Source organism: Toxotes jaculatrix, chromosome 23, assembly GCF_017976425.1.
Source record: "Toxotes jaculatrix isolate fToxJac2 chromosome 23, fToxJac2.pri, whole genome shotgun sequence".
Lineage (NCBI taxonomy): Eukaryota > Metazoa > Chordata > Actinopteri > Toxotidae > Toxotes > Toxotes jaculatrix.
This window is the reverse complement of record NC_054416.1, coordinates 6,263,682-6,278,873: the sequence shown is the minus strand read 5'-3', so window position 1 is coordinate 6,278,873 and position 15,192 is coordinate 6,263,682. Positions and strand designations below refer to the sequence as shown.

At 43.6% G+C, this 15,192-nt stretch overlaps 1 protein-coding gene across 3 annotated transcripts; it reads left to right on the top strand.

Annotated features, from left to right (window-relative positions):
- Positions 1 to 2,703: 2,703 nt before the first annotated feature.
- Positions 2,704 to 13,695, top strand: agfg2 (ArfGAP with FG repeats 2). 3 transcript variants are annotated; one of them, XM_041031394.1, is made up of 14 exons: positions 2,704 to 3,037; positions 3,958 to 4,051; positions 5,297 to 5,412; positions 5,939 to 6,083; positions 6,478 to 6,598; positions 6,711 to 6,815; positions 7,780 to 7,812; positions 9,217 to 9,459; positions 10,455 to 10,527; positions 10,661 to 10,704; positions 10,928 to 11,020; positions 11,398 to 11,517; positions 12,415 to 12,485; positions 12,671 to 13,695. In XM_041031394.1, the coding sequence occupies exons 1-14, from the start codon at positions 2,871 to 2,873 to the stop codon at positions 12,716 to 12,718; spliced, it is 1,473 nt and encodes a 490-aa protein (XP_040887328.1). In that variant the 5' UTR covers positions 2,704 to 2,870; the 3' UTR covers positions 12,719 to 13,695. The 3 variants fall into 3 exon arrangements, with proteins under 3 accessions (XP_040887328.1, XP_040887329.1, XP_040887330.1); XM_041031395.1 differs by lacking the exon at positions 7,780 to 7,812; XM_041031396.1 differs by lacking the exons at positions 9,217 to 9,459; positions 10,455 to 10,527; positions 10,661 to 10,704; ... (2 more) ...; positions 12,415 to 12,485; positions 12,671 to 13,695 and adding an exon at positions 7,970 to 9,210.
- Positions 13,696 to 15,192: the final 1,497 nt, after the last annotated feature.

The window sequence follows — 15,192 nt, the reverse complement described above, 5'->3', positions numbered from 1 at the left end:
TCATGGCAAATTGTGGCTCTCAAGTAGGAAACTGCACAAAATGAGAGGTTACACTAAAATGTCTCTAATAACCTTTAGGATAAATCCACCAGGCGGCATCATGCATGAGTGCAGAGTTTAAATAATTTCGCTTTAACATATGATATCATGGCTTCACGCATCTGGCCATGTGGAAATACCCCCGCCCCCCGGTTTGGTTTCTCCAGTTGGTGTTTGTGTATTCCGCTCCTTATTTTCAGTGAACCACGGGCTTCACATGCACAGAGACTGGGTGTGTATTCTTGTCTGGCAACCTCGTCTGTTTTGTTTTTGTTGAGGTGCAAAGCAGAGGCACAACAAGCCACACACTGTAAATGAATACCTCTGTATGCAAGCACATTTCTGCCAGGAAAAAAATGAACTAAACGAACAGTAAATTATGACCAAAAAAAAACCTCAATCAAAATTGAGACTGATTAAAATATGACCGACTAAATAAAAGGTTTAAGGTACAATGTCAAAAATAAGAGATAGCAAGATTTTAAAAAAATGAAATAGTAAATAAAAATAAAGACTTCCAAAGTCAGATATTAGTGAAATCATGAAAAAGTAAAGGAAAAACTATGACTTTTTTTGTGGCAGAAAGGGGCTTCCATACTTCACAGGTGTCACACAAAGTCCTAAACAAACCATTTCAGCGTGTTGGGCAACACTAAATAAGCAACTGCACTTTGTCATCATCACCACAAACTGGTGTAATCAGACGCTCTGAAGCCTGTGGTTGAACGACCAGACGCCCTGAAGCCAGAACAGTGTAATTACAGCGGCTGTGCTCAGTCCTTCTCTGTGCTGAAATGCACAACCACTTATCTATCGATCTGTCTATCTATGGGATGGTGTGTGTGACTCCCCCTGCTGGTCAGTTGCGGTCACTGCAGGCTCACAGGGCCTGACAGGCTCATATGAAAACAACGTGACTGTTGTGATATTTTTCTTCCTGTACTTTGGTGCGTGCTGCAGACCATCATCTGTCTGTCAGAGGACCACAGCACTGTGATGCCTTCACTGACCTGCGCACTGGTCAGACTGTTTCTGTCTCTGTGCCAGTGAGTGAAAAACATAAAGACATAAACAGTATCTTCACAGACGTCACGGAAAGGGCGTAGTTTGGTCTCTTGTGTTACTTAGTTGCTTCATCAAAATAACGTATCCAGAGATGTGCTCTCCACACAAAGAGCTTTCAGATTATTTTTGATGGACAAGAAAAACAGGTTTAAAAAGAAAAAAAAAAAAAAAACGAACCACGAGTTCCAGAGACAAACTGTTGATCTCTTTCTGTAATGTACAATGAAGAATATCAATTAACTTTTTATGAATTTTCAATTTACCCGTATATTCAACAAAAATGTTTTATTGTTATCTTTCCATTTCCCCAGCTGTCCTTAGCTGAGTCCCTTAAAATAATCTGTCCCCTTTCTGGAGCGCGCTGGAGCGTCAGGAGCGCAGCGCTGCGCCAACAAACGTGGGCGTGTGCGTAAATGGCGCACACAGCGAGCGCAGCAGACGCAGACATTCCGCACAGACTGCTGGTTCTGAAAAAGAAACAAAACCGAAGACGCGAAACTTGGCTGCTAGACAGGTTCTTATTTGTCTTTGACAGGAGATCCCCTACGCATCTGTCCAAATGTCAATTCGGACAGATTTTAGGGTGTCACGTCCGGTGGGAGCTTCAAAAATAAAGGCCAGTAGATTGCTTGAAAGATGCAAACAGAATTTTAAGAAAATGTTTAAGTAATAACACCTTTATCTCCAGTCTGACTTTTGACAGGTCAGTATGGACTTGATTTATCATTAATTAGGTTGTTGAAGTCCACTGTAGCTACTTAAATGAAAATCAATCAAACATCTGCTGCATTAGACAAGAGTGAAAACCTGGGTCCCTGATAATTTGTGTAAGAGTGTGCACCATGTAAGCAAACTGTAACATTACTGCAAAAGTACCAGGACCAGATTTTGGTGACTTAGGGGTTAAGGTGCTGACCAAACAGCCAAGGACCTTTGCTACATGTCAGTCCCCATCTGCCCCCGCACCTTATTTCCTGTCACCTCTCCACTGTCAGTTTTCTAGTAAAGGCGTTAAAAAAATGCCCCCCACCACCAGGACAGCGCCTCAAGATCAGGTGAAAATGCAGCAGTCACCATAAGGCCAGTTTCCGTATATTTTACAGTAAGTTGAGCATGTTACCAAACATATGAGCTAATTCATGAAATAACCACAAAAATAACTGCTGCACAGAGCACATGTACAACAGTGGACACATGCAACCTCCACGACAACTGAACAAACTTGACCTGCTCAAGAAGATCATGTGACATGACCAAAAGCTCCAGACCAGCCACTAAATGGACTTTGTTGTCAGATTGTTGTATCATGTCTCCAAAGTCCATGATGAAGCGTTTTAAAGGAAATCTTGGATTTGACATCACACAAAATAGTTTATTGGTCTACACAGAATACACACGGAACAACTGGAAAATACCTTGACCTACTAACAGTATTGATGAAATAACCAGTGGTTATATGGGAACAAATTTTTAAAGAAACAGGCAATTTGAAAAGGGAATTGTCACCGCTTTCCTACGGGCCACCTGTTATATGCTTTTATTTTGAAGGGAATCTGTGGTCTTTCCGTTTTGTCTCTCGCTCTCTGCATCTAACTTGACGTGCCTCTCCTATGTGTAGCCATGCATTGGGGTGAAGCCGCATAAAAGCGTTTTCCATAATGCGGGCGTGAGGTGCGGAGGGGTAAACTGAGGAGATCCAGGGGGAGGACAGCGGCGTGTTACCGGCTTCACACCGAGCCTGTCCGCCAGGCACCGGAGAGAATAAAATGTCGAACCGAAAGCACCGGGACAACCAGGAGATCTGCGCCCGCAAGGTCCGGGAGCTGGCTCAGTCTGGAGTAAACAAACACTGCTTCGAGTGCAACCAGCCCGGGGTGACTTACACCGACATCACGGTGGGCAGCTTCGTCTGCACGTCGTGCTCAGGAATGCTGTGAGTAAAAAAAAAAAAAAAAAACCCCGCCGCCCCTCCTGGCTTTTATTTACTGCACATTTTAGCATCAGTGCGAGGACGAGCGGATTCTGATAGAGCAGCAGAGTAAAAGTACCAGGCCTGAGATTACACCGTGCAGCATCCAGAGACAGATTCACAGCGTGTTATCTCTCGTTTTTGTTTTTTTTTTTTTATCTCCCAGCGTAAACAGGGAGTGTTGGTGTGGTGCAACAGCCGGGGTTGTGTGCACAAATTAATTTACGCAGTGTCTACCTCTCTCTGTCTCTCCCCCCCTCTCTCTCTCTCTCTCTCCCTCTCTCAGCTTCATAATCGACAGACCGCTAGTTGGTCATTTTCCAGCTCTGAGTTACGTTTCATTTCGTCATGGTGCAGGTTTGACACCACCTCTCTCTCTCTCCAGGCTCCTCTCCGGTGTGGGCGTGCACATATATATATATACACACACGTGTGATTGTGTTAGTGCGCGTGCGTGTGTGTATGTGTGCTGTCACATTTTGTTCTGCATGTTCAGCCTAGTCCCCCACGCTCCTCCGGAAGACGGTTTCAGCACTTTGGTGAGCGTTATTGCGCAATGTTGCACACGAACAGCGGTGTCCCACTTTGTGTGTGCCCCCCCCCCCCCCCCCCCCTCCCCAGCATGGAGAACGAAAAGCAGTTTCTGGTTACTGAAAACATATGTTCCTCTGTCACAAGGTGCGTGTGTGTGTGTGTGTGTGTGTGTGTATGGCACCTTTTCCCACAACAAATCTGCCCTTAGATTCACAGTCACATGTTAAATTCTTCCTCTCCCACCTGCTCTGTCTTCTTGTCTTGTCTCAGAGACCAGGACTACATATCTAAATGTTCTCTGCCTTATTTCACTCTCAAGTTCCTCTCCCCATCTCTCTTCTGTGTCCCAGGAGAGGCCTCAACCCTCCCCATAGAGTCAAGTCTATCTCCATGACAACCTTCTCCCAACAGGAAGTGGAATTCCTGCAGAACCATGGCAACGAGGTGAGCGATGTCCCACCTGGGGCTTCAGGTGGAGGCGGGAGTTTGCAAAGACGAAAATGGGTTTCGCCAAATTCTGAGTTATTCGCACCTGTGAGGTCGTCCAAGGTCACTAAGCCAATGCAGCAGCTCAAAAGTTTTTTCTGCTCCGGCTTCAGTTTTAAAACTAAAAGTTTCTGGTTCCGATCTGGAATATGAAACGTCCCTCGTGGCTACCAGTTGAACCAGTCTTTGTGGTCGAGCTTTTTTTTGGGAAGAATGCTACTGCAGGGCTCACACAGTGCCAAGAAACAAAAGGACCAGCACTGTTTGTCCCACCCAAACCACGATCTATTTCCTTTCTCTGTGAGTGTGTGTGTGTGTGTGTGTGTGTGTGTGTGTGTGTGTGTACACGTGTGCACAGGCCAGTGGCTCCCAAATGTTTTTCAAAGCGGAGCACTCCTTCATAGAGTTTTTTTTCTCCACTCAGTTCATGATTTGACCACAATTCTTTAGCAAAAATCCAATTTAAGGGAAACCTATCAAAAATGTTTGTTTATGTGACGTGTTCATGTGTAAAGGCTGCAACTTACAGTTAAGTTTTAATTCCAATTAACCTGCCTCTTATTCTCTTGATGAGTCTTTTAGTCCAGAAAATGAGACACTAGTGAAAAATGCCCATAAGAAGAAAACTTAAAGTGTAAAATGGAGTAAATGTAAATGTAACTTCCTGTGAGATGCTGTTAAACGAGCAACAAAAAATGAAAATGAGACACCTAATAGCACCCACGCTGGGAACCACTGGTGTAGGCAGCACTCACTCCCGAGCTTATATCACAGAGATAAATGGCAAAGCGTTTCAGGCTATCAAGATGAGTGCTGTCCCTTTTTATCAGCTCGCCTTTGGCCAGGATATATGTGTGTGTGTGTGTGAGTCAAGTATAATGTGAGGAGAGGCAGAGGTGTGTATCCTCCAGCTTTTTTCTCCTCGTCATCCCGTGAAGAGTGATCCGGCCGGTCGTGATTCATAGGCAGTAATATCTGCCGCACTCTGACTCTTGCGCCGCAGATGAATCACTGATGAGAAAGCCTGTTTGTGTTTGTGAGAGTCTCTCTGAGACTTAATGCCAAACAAAAGCGGGGATTGTTGTTTGATTTTATGCTCCAGCAATTAGACACAGACCCCTTCTGATGCTGTGTGACTTGCCAGAGCCGCATGGATTTTAAAACACCTTCCTGCTAACGTGTGTGTGTGTGTGTTGTGCTCAGGTTGGGAGGAGAACTTGGCTGTGTGTGTTTGACCCAAAGACGGACGGCTGCTCTGACATGAAGGACTCTCAGAAGTTCAAAGAGTTCCTCCAGGACAAATACGAGAAGAAAAAATGGTGAGGGTTAACATGCTGATGTAACCAGGCAGGAAGTAGAGATGAGCAGGGCTGCAATTAATGATTATTTTAAAAATATTGATTTGAAAATGAAATATTTCCCGTTCTTCCCACGATGCCGACTTTGCAATGAGTGCAACATTATTCCTGCTAAACATCAGGGTGTTGTTGATGAGTTAGTCATTGTTGCATCTCAAAGGGCTTTACGCTTTGATGTAAATTAATTTTTTCAACTCGAGAAGCAAAAGAGTATAACAGGGCAAAATTAAATCCAAACGAAAACTAATGATGTTTGTTCCAAAATTAGACATCCGCAGCTTGAAATGGAGGCTCCTGCTCTGGAAAATCAGCTCAAGAATAATAACTGCTTTCAGTGTGTAGAAGAAAAAACTAGTTCCTGTTTTGGGTTTCGGCTTCAAGCCCAAGAAATATTCTTAGCTGTGATGTTTAATAAATAGAGCATTAATTGTGCCTTTCAAGGGTCCGGTTAGTGACACAGACTCACTTCATGGCTCTTCTTTTGCAGGCATTTTTCCAAAAGCAAGAACCGGAGGGATGTGGAGGGTCCTTGGAGTCCGGGGGTCCAGGCCGTGCCCCCTTCCCATGGTCCCTTAGCGAGCCAGACGGCCACCCATAACATGCCCCCCAATGCCAGATCCACAAGGCCGCTGGTAAGAAGCTTTAATGTGTTTTAATTGTGTGTGTAATGGACTGAGAGAGCGATGGAGACAGAGTGAGGGTAGTGAAAGTGCGAGAATTCAAGAGAGAAAGTGGGTGGGTGTGGTAGAAAAAAGAGGAAGAGAAAGCAGACAAGTAGTTCAAACAGCGCCAACAAAGAAAATGAGAATAGAAGGTGAGGAAACGACCTGAATTCGCTCCCACGCTGCAGCACAGAGACAGAGACCGATGGGTTGGACAGAAAGAGGGCCAGGTAACCTCGACATCAAAGCCGCTTCTTATGAATTATTGAGAAAGCATGAAAGAGACTGACTTCTTCAGCCTTTGTGTCTCTCTTTCTACCTCCCATCTGTTTCTTTCTCTTTCTTCCCACCTCTTGTCCTCTAGTCTCAGTCCCAGCTGCCGCCATGGGACCGAGCGCCTGCGATCTCGCCTGCCGACATGCGGACGGACGTGTTCACCGCTCGGCCATCGCGCTCCCAAAGCTTCAGAGACCCCCCACTGAAAGGTCAGAGGCTGATCTTTATTGGAGGGAAAGATAATGTTTGGACTAAATCTGATCCATTCCCTCATTTATTTGTCCTGTTTTTTTTTCTGTTGTCCCTCTCTCTCTGATACAGATCCCACCTTGTGTGGGATAGAAAGACAGCGTCCAGGCTCCTTGTCGTCAGCGCTGGGAGCACAGAGCCACGCCCCCTCCTTCCCCGCCCTCCCACGACCATCAGGTGTGTCCCACTCATCCAGAAATTTGCCCTAGACCTAAAAAAGTCACCACATCTTGCTGTCATAAAAATACTGTGGGAAATATCAGAAATCAATGAGCAGGACTATTTTATGGATTATCTTAGTTTAATATGGCTGAACATAGCTGTCTATAGTTTAGGATCAATACATGAACCACGTGCATTTGAGAGGGCATTAAAAAACTTCTGTCCATATATCCTCCAGCTTTGGACACGTCCAAGTCATGTGACTGACGGTGCCTGGATTTGAAAGCATCAGTCTAAGGATGATGACGATGCACAGATGTTTCAGAACATGATTAAACCCTTTTTAAAAATGAAACTTTATTTTGAAAACCTGTTTTTAAAGAATCACCATCAATAGGAACCAGTGTCAGTGGTGCTGAGCGCCACAGACACTGAAAAGTATTTAGACCAACACACTGGTTGTTTTGATCTTTTCATGGCATTTGATAATGATAACAAAAACACACAATGACGGCAGAATTGCCCTTTAAGCAGCTTCCGTCAGTTCCTGGAAAGAGATTTGCCTGTTTACTACTGGTTAGATAAGACCTAAACCGTAGTAGCCTCTGTCTGATACTAATGATGAATAGATTAAACTCACTGCAGACTGCCACAGTGTCATGTTTATGAACACAGTTCCTCTTCCTGTTGCATCTTGATGTGATGTAAGGAGGGCGAATGTCCTGTAAAAATAGCTGCTGTGCCCTTTTCTCTTCTGTTCATTTAGCGAGAAAACTTGGCAGTGTCTTTTGCATTTGAGTATTTTCATTGATTCCCACTGATGATGCCGTCCACTCATGGCTGTTGGCTCGAAGTGTCACTTTGGGAAGGACAAAGAGAGCGTTTGGTCTGTGGTCTTAATTTGCAGCTCCCTCTATTTAACCCTCTTTCTCCTCTGTCTGTCCTATCTCACCCTCCTCTCTTCCCCCCAACCTCGTAGCCAGTAGCTCTTTCAAAAACCACTTCACTTTAGGTAAGACACGGCACCAGCCCGATGCGTTTGAGTGTGTGCTGAATGGCTGAGATCAATACGCTTTTTCATGCTGCATCATTCATAATAGATGGCCAATCTGTGGGCCGTGCTGGTGCTGACCAGGCCTCACGTGCATGTGAATTTGACTTTATTTCAGCGCCGTTTGGGAGAAGACACGGCACTCTACACTCATTTAGCCACGCGAGTCACGGCTGGCCAGTGTCACATGCTGCAATTGGGGTCGATGTTTTTCTTCATCAGTCAGGTTTCCCACTTCAAAGCCCAGATCTGAAGGCTGAGAGGGTCAAGGAGACACACACACACACACTGTTCCCTCAGAGGAAAAAGAACAAGTTTAAAGTAATGCTATTTTTAGGCCGTAGCTGCAGCTGCCCCCGTCAGCAGAGGGCCGCTGATATTTCGCTCCACGTTGGCGTTGAAGCACTTAAAAACTATATAGGGCACAGCTGTAATCCCACAGCACACATTAACATCTCAAACAAGCGCCGTAGGAAGTTCAGGTGTGTTCGCAGAGACGGGCTGGATCTCCAAACTCTCATGGAGTGTATGATCACATCCCCAAAACATGCAGCTTGACTTTTGCATGCTTTATATCATCAGATAATCTGTATCAGGTCAAGTCTGGTCTGGTCTGTGTCTCCAGCTCCTCAGCTGACAGAGGAAAACAAGCTGTGTTTTCATTTGTATCCCCTTGCTTACATTGTACTAGCATGCTCTGTGGCTAGTGTTTGTGGAAAGCTTGCTACCAGGAAAGATGTTAATCACAATTTCCTGCCTTTGTTAACGTCTAACAATTGTATTTTTTGTTTTTTTTTGTATGGTGCATTGAAGACTATCCAAGAACTTGTTGGCTTGCAGCTCTGCCTTTCGATTTTCTGTTAATGCTTAACCATGACAACAGTAAATGGTGCTTGATATGTCAAGCTAATCCTGCCTTTGACAAGCATCATAGCATGAAAATGTTAATGAAGCATGTGATAAATGCTTTATTTGAGGCAGTGGATGAAATGTTTTACACAGTCTGACTCAAGGCTTGTGATTCTCTTTTTATTATATTTATATATCTCAATAATGATCCATTATAGTTATAACATATTTTCTATTCAACCAACCAGATTAATGTCCATGAATTGATCTGGATTTAGCGTGATGAATCACATGATTGCACAGGTGCTTTTATTTTTCAGCTTTTGTTTCTGAGGTTTAGAAAGAACATTCACAAGTTTAGATCTGAACACAACGATAACTTATCATTTTATCCTCCTTTTTTTTATAACTTGTACAATTACTTAAGACTCTGGGCCTGCAGGTTTAAAAGCTCCATATTGTGAATGGCCCTTGAATGCATCAGTTTTAGTCTCATTCTTCTATTCTCGCTCTCAGGTCGCACTGTATCGGCCTCAGGGGCCACGGGGCCCTTCAGGGCCTTCCCCAAGTCTCTCAGCGTGGACTTTGGAGGTCTGAACCATCCTCAGCCACAGCCTCTGCCCCAGTCTCTGTCCCAGCAGCAGCAGTCTGCCAGTGTCGGCCAGACGACACCACCGGTCAGCAGCTCCAACGCCCAGGACAGGTACGCTGCTGTGTCACAGCTGGACAGCGTCTTCTCTGACACATCGTCGGCCACAGGTAGGAAAGTGTTCCACCAAGGAGACGTTTCCTCTAAACATCTCAGATGGTTTCATTTAACAAACTTTTTGTTGCATAAAAGGGTAAATATTACAAGATTAAGACAGTAAAATATTTACTAACGTGTGCAGCAGAACTTCATTCTTTTTTTCTCTTTTTTCTGCCCCATTAATCATCTCACAGCCCCGGAGATTAGAAAGTATTCAAAGTTTCACCTCTACCAGCTACAGTACATTCGAATTTGAAGATTAGTATTAACAGTTTAATCATGTATTAAACAGTAACCGATCAGTTACAAGGGCCATTTTGCTGCAGCTACTTTTACGTACAATAAGTAGGATTTTGATTGCAGGACTGTTGCTTTTAATGGAGCATTTTTACATTGTTGTACTGCTACTTTTACCCGACTAAAGGACCAGAGTGCTTCTTCAACCACTGTGCAATAGATAGAGGCAGAGGGAAAGTTGGAGTGTGCGTGTGATATAGATTGACACGGCCGGCTCAGCTAGGTTGCGTAACATCCTTACTCCAAATGCCAAGGCTTTTAGCAGCTGAATTATTCTCATTGTGTTTGCTCCAGATCATGCACAGTCTGATTCAAGGCCCCTTGTTGATTCGTTGTTAAATTCAGCTGCACTCGTCTAATAACCAACATGCACAGGATCCATGTGAGACGCCCTCGAGCTTTCTACAAGAAGCTTTGTTGTTTTCCACCTTCATCACAGCCTCCCCTGCCTGGCAGAGTAAGGAGGTTATTGATTTTCTGCCCCTGCTCACTTTGATTCATATCAAGCTGAACACAGGGGCCATATTTTATTCAGGCTGTTTGTAATGCTTTTGTTCTCTGATGACTTACACGCTTCAGATCAACAGTTTGAACTCTCTGTGACACTTTTACTGGCACTCTAAGATAATCAGAGCTCTTGATTTCTTAAATAAGCGCTCATTAGAACCTTGAGGTTACACTGTGGTCAGTGTGAAATGCTTGTTTGCAGCTCCACCTAGTGGTCCTCCGCAGTACAGCGCCATCTTCGGCAGCAGGCTTTCATCCAGCTCTACTCCTGCCAGGTAGGAAAAAAAAAAAGATCCAGTCTTGTCAAATCAGCTTTTGTTTAACATGACAGACTTTTAAATTTCCTGCATGCGGAGCCATATAAAGGTCACATTCTGATTGATCCTCCGTTTTTCTACTTTTCCACAGTTCCCCCGGTGTCGATACAGTCTCCAGCTCCCAGACCTTTGCAAGTAGGTACAGAGCACGAACTGCATTGATCCTTCCAGCTAACCTGCACTGTATTTACAGTCTGCTCCTTCGTCTTTAGAGCCATCCAATACCCCTAATTAGGATGCATGTGTGTGACTCAGAGCCGTGTTGGTTTGAATAGACAGGAATGTACCCTGTTAACCCCACGCACTATGAATTATCTCCCCCGTCTCCCCCTTGCCTCTCCCCCTCCGTGTGTCTCAGATTTCCCCAACCCATTCAGCTCCAGCTCCAGCTCTGCTTCCCAGCAGCCTGTTGCCCTCTCCCCCAGTAACCCCTTCAGCAACGCCTCAGGAGGTGAGACTCATGTTCATGGTCCTTCACACATTTGGCTCTGCCACTTCCTTCCGACGGTTTTCAACATGGGAACAGCGTTGATCATTATTCTGCCTTAGAAGAATCCTGTCCTCAAATCAAGGATGTAAATAAAACACACTTCAGCACTAATGATAGAATGAATTACAAAAAATGAGAAAGCCATATTATGTATTGATATAATCAGTTTACATTTGACTGGTCAGATTGTTCAGTACAGCTTTATGTTACCTGTGGGATATTTAAAGATAGAGTTCTCTGGTATTTCCTTCTCTGATTCCAGCTAACAACAGTTTTGTTTTGCTTGGATGAATTATTGCTGTCTGGTCTCATGATACGTGGGTGTCTCTTCCCTCCAGGTGACTCTGGTGCGTTTGTCACCTCGCCCACATCTGTTTTCCCTCCGTCCGCCTCCTTCCCAGCACCTGCCACCCAGAATGCATTTCCTCATGAGTCAACCAGTAACCCGGAAGCCAACGGTGACTTTTGTTTTATTATTATTTTGTTTATAATTATGTTTATTGTGGGTGGTTTTTTTTTGGAACTTGTGATGATTTAATTACAGTTGTGCAGCTTTTGTTGTGTATTGAAGTTCATCAATTGTAGGAGTGCATATTCTATATGATAAATCTCTCTTTTAACATGTTAGAGCAGAGAAGAACGGAGCACTAGTTGTAGCAGTAGTTAATTGTGTCATGCACATACAGTTTTCCAGTCCATATGGACTCACAAGACACCAAAAATATCGTTGCAGCAGAGAACCATTCCTCAGACACGAACACAACTTCTTACATTCAACTGTGCATTGCAGACTAAGAACTTTTGTCTTCTTTCCCAAGCTTTACAAATTAAGTCTGACACAAAAAGAGCTGCGCTCCGAGAAAACAAGTACAATCCTCCAACCACAAGAAGTCACCAGAGAATTTTATGAAAAAATAAAGTCCATAAATCATCATATGATCAGAAATAAACCCATGTAACATAACAAACAAAGTCTTTAATCAACTCGGAGACAATTACAGAAAATGTACCTGTGACTGTAGCTGAAGGTGTACCTGAACACAGCACAGATCACACACAGATCTTTTATTTCCGGTCATATTCTTCCACAGATAAAAGTCTAAATTATTTCTTTATGAGAAGACATGTTGATAATTTAGGAACAGTTTGTGCAGAACCACACAAACATCACACTGACCAGCAGCAACAGTCCAAGAATACCAATTCACACACCCAGGATAGAGCTACTGCTGCTGCTGGCCCTGCGCTTCATGTTCTCATCTGTAGTTTTTGGTTTCAGTGGCGTCTGCACACCAGTGAACATGTTTTGTTTGTTTGTTTTTTTTAAACTGCCGTGTTATGTGCACATGCTGCAGGTTTTGCCTCCTTCCCTGCGTCCGACTCTCAGCCCAAAGTCCCTCGGCCGATGTCGGTGAACCCATTTACTGTAAGTACAAGTTTGTTGCCCTGGCAAACAAGTGACACTGAGAGCACTTCAGGGGGTGTAAAAGGGGTGTGTATGTGTGTGTGTGGGGGCTAATTGGCATTGGTAAGTTTTCTCTTCCTACAAACTACAGGAAGTGTAGTAAAGGCCTCCTCGCTCGTTCTCACCCTGCCTGTCTTGTCTTTCAGGGGAATGTTTACCCCAGTCGAGGGACGTCACGAAATCCTTTCATCTGATCCCCTCCCTCCTTACTTCACCCACCCATCCGTCTCTGGGAACCGAGGGAGAAGTGAACTTGAGGAGTCGCTGCCATTTCAATGCCTCTGGAGTATTTTCACCCTCTGAGGGGGGAGTTAGCGCCATGCAGGACCCTCCCCACCCTTCTCTCCCCTTTCTGTCTGTGTTTACGTGTTTGTGGAGGAAAAAAAAATGTGTGAATGTAATTATGAAACTCATGTATGTATGAGAGTGTTGGCTTGCTGTGTTTGTACCACAAGACAAATGTCAGAAGGTGTTTGTGTGCCAGTAGACGCCAACCTCAGGGCTCTGTGGGAGTCACGAGTAAACGACGCCTCTATGATTTTTGCAGAAACACACACATATATTACACACATGTTGCTGCTGCTGCTACTTTGCTTTCATCTCCTGCCAAAAAAAAAAAAAAAGTGCAGAAAACCAGCCCGCCGGTAAACATGTCACTGTCGTCTCCTGCTTTAAAAAGGTTTGAGTCTCTCAGTTGTCCAAAGGGAAAGCCAGGTGAGACTCTGACCCTGCATCATGAGTTTCTACAGATGGTTATAACCGCCTTAACAGCCTCCTGATGCATGTGAAAAGATAAGACGGGCTTTTCTCTGTAATGGGTGTATGGAACACGTCTGCATTCGTCACTGTTTCTTGTCAGATTTCCTTTGGAGGATAATCTATGTTTTCCACTCTCAGGCTGCATGCGCTTAGAGGGCTAAAAGGAGATGATACTGAATGTAATAAGAATAACTTACGTAAATGTGTACGATAACTTCATCGCTTCATGTACCGGACCAAAATGTTCTCTCGCAGTTTTTTTTTTTTTTTTTGGGTTGACGTGGAAATTTTTATTTCCCTTACTTTGCCAAAAAAAAAAAAAAAAAGAAAAAATACAAGAGATTCATGTAACAATGTCTTTGTAATGACAAGTATTCATGTTCATAAAATCAGTTTGTTGCTTCTTAACACAGTTTGGTTCTGGTTGTTTCATTATGCCTGTTTGTTTTCTGGCTCATTTACATGTAAATGTGTTAAAATACGCTCATAAACAAAAACACAAGCATAAAACAGACCTGAAAACTAATTCTTGGTTCTTCAGTGTGACAAACTTTTTTTTTTAAGGTTGAAATATTTTCTTGAAGCAGCAGGGGGCGCATGGTATCAACTTTTCCCTGACCTCATGCACAAGGTTACTTTTGGATGCATATTGCATAACAACATACATACTGCATAAGCGTACAGTGCAAAGATAGAAAGCTTTTAAAGCCACCAGAATGACTATTATTAGACCCGTTTGAATCATTTATTCCAGTTTTAAATTCAGAGTCCGTCCAAATCTGAAGAGTGCATGTGAATATTCTGCATTATATGCATTTTTTCCGGGGGGATGGAGGTTTCACTGCTCAGACAGTCTGTAATTATTATAATGATAAAAAAAACCGTGTGCACAGACAGTCTGGGTAACAGAAATAAATAACGCGTCTGTAATTTCTTCATTTATCCAGTTACAGCAGCTTAATCTGCTTTTCGTCAGACATTTAAAGGAAACAGTAATCACAGCAGTATCACCGTGTTCCAATAAGACTCCACGAATTCACTGTGACCCTTGATTTTTAATATTTTCACTCATCATCTTACAGTATTAATTAAAGATTTCATGCGCCAAGTGTTGGTATTTCAGAATGTGCGGGCTGTTGAAAAAAAATGTGTATTTATATGAAGATATTCATACAGGACAGAAGGGGATTTTTACAATAAATAGAAAAGTATGGACTCATGGACGCGCCAACACTGAAATCTTACTCCACACACACTGGGACTGTCGCTGCATTCAGGTGCTGTGGGAAATACTGGATGTTGCTCGAGTGAACCTCAGATAAACTCCTGAGATGCAATGAAAATTGGATGGAAATGGGATTTCACGTTACAGCAGCACAAGAAACAGAGCAAAGAAGCTCATAAAAGAAAATCAGATATTTAAAATGAAATAAATAGAATAAGAAATCAGAGAAATTAACTGTGTCTGTGGGTGAATATTAAAACGTCCACGTGCTGCATAAGTTATAAGCTGTGTGAACACAATGCACAGAGGGGCCCAGCCTGCATGCTTTTGCCCCTGAGGCCCCCTCTGTCTGTTCCTGAGGTCCCCTCTCATGTCTGCAGTATAGATTCGCTGTATAGTTATTCCCAGTAATCCGTGCAATTATAATGGCATATTTAATATTAATACAATGCAATGTAGTGTTAGAGTTGTAGTGATGTACGGTACAGTGATCTATGTTTTTATCACCTGTTTTCTTGTTTTTTTTTTTTAAATATTTACTTGGCTGCTGCAGTTTTCCGCCTGCGTTAATAAAATTCTGCATCACTACTAAGAAGCACTGGAATGCAGGGGGAAAAAAAGTTGACTCGCAGGCCGAGAGCTCTGGTATCGGAGCTCGGGCTCAGTCCGTGAACGCACCGTGTT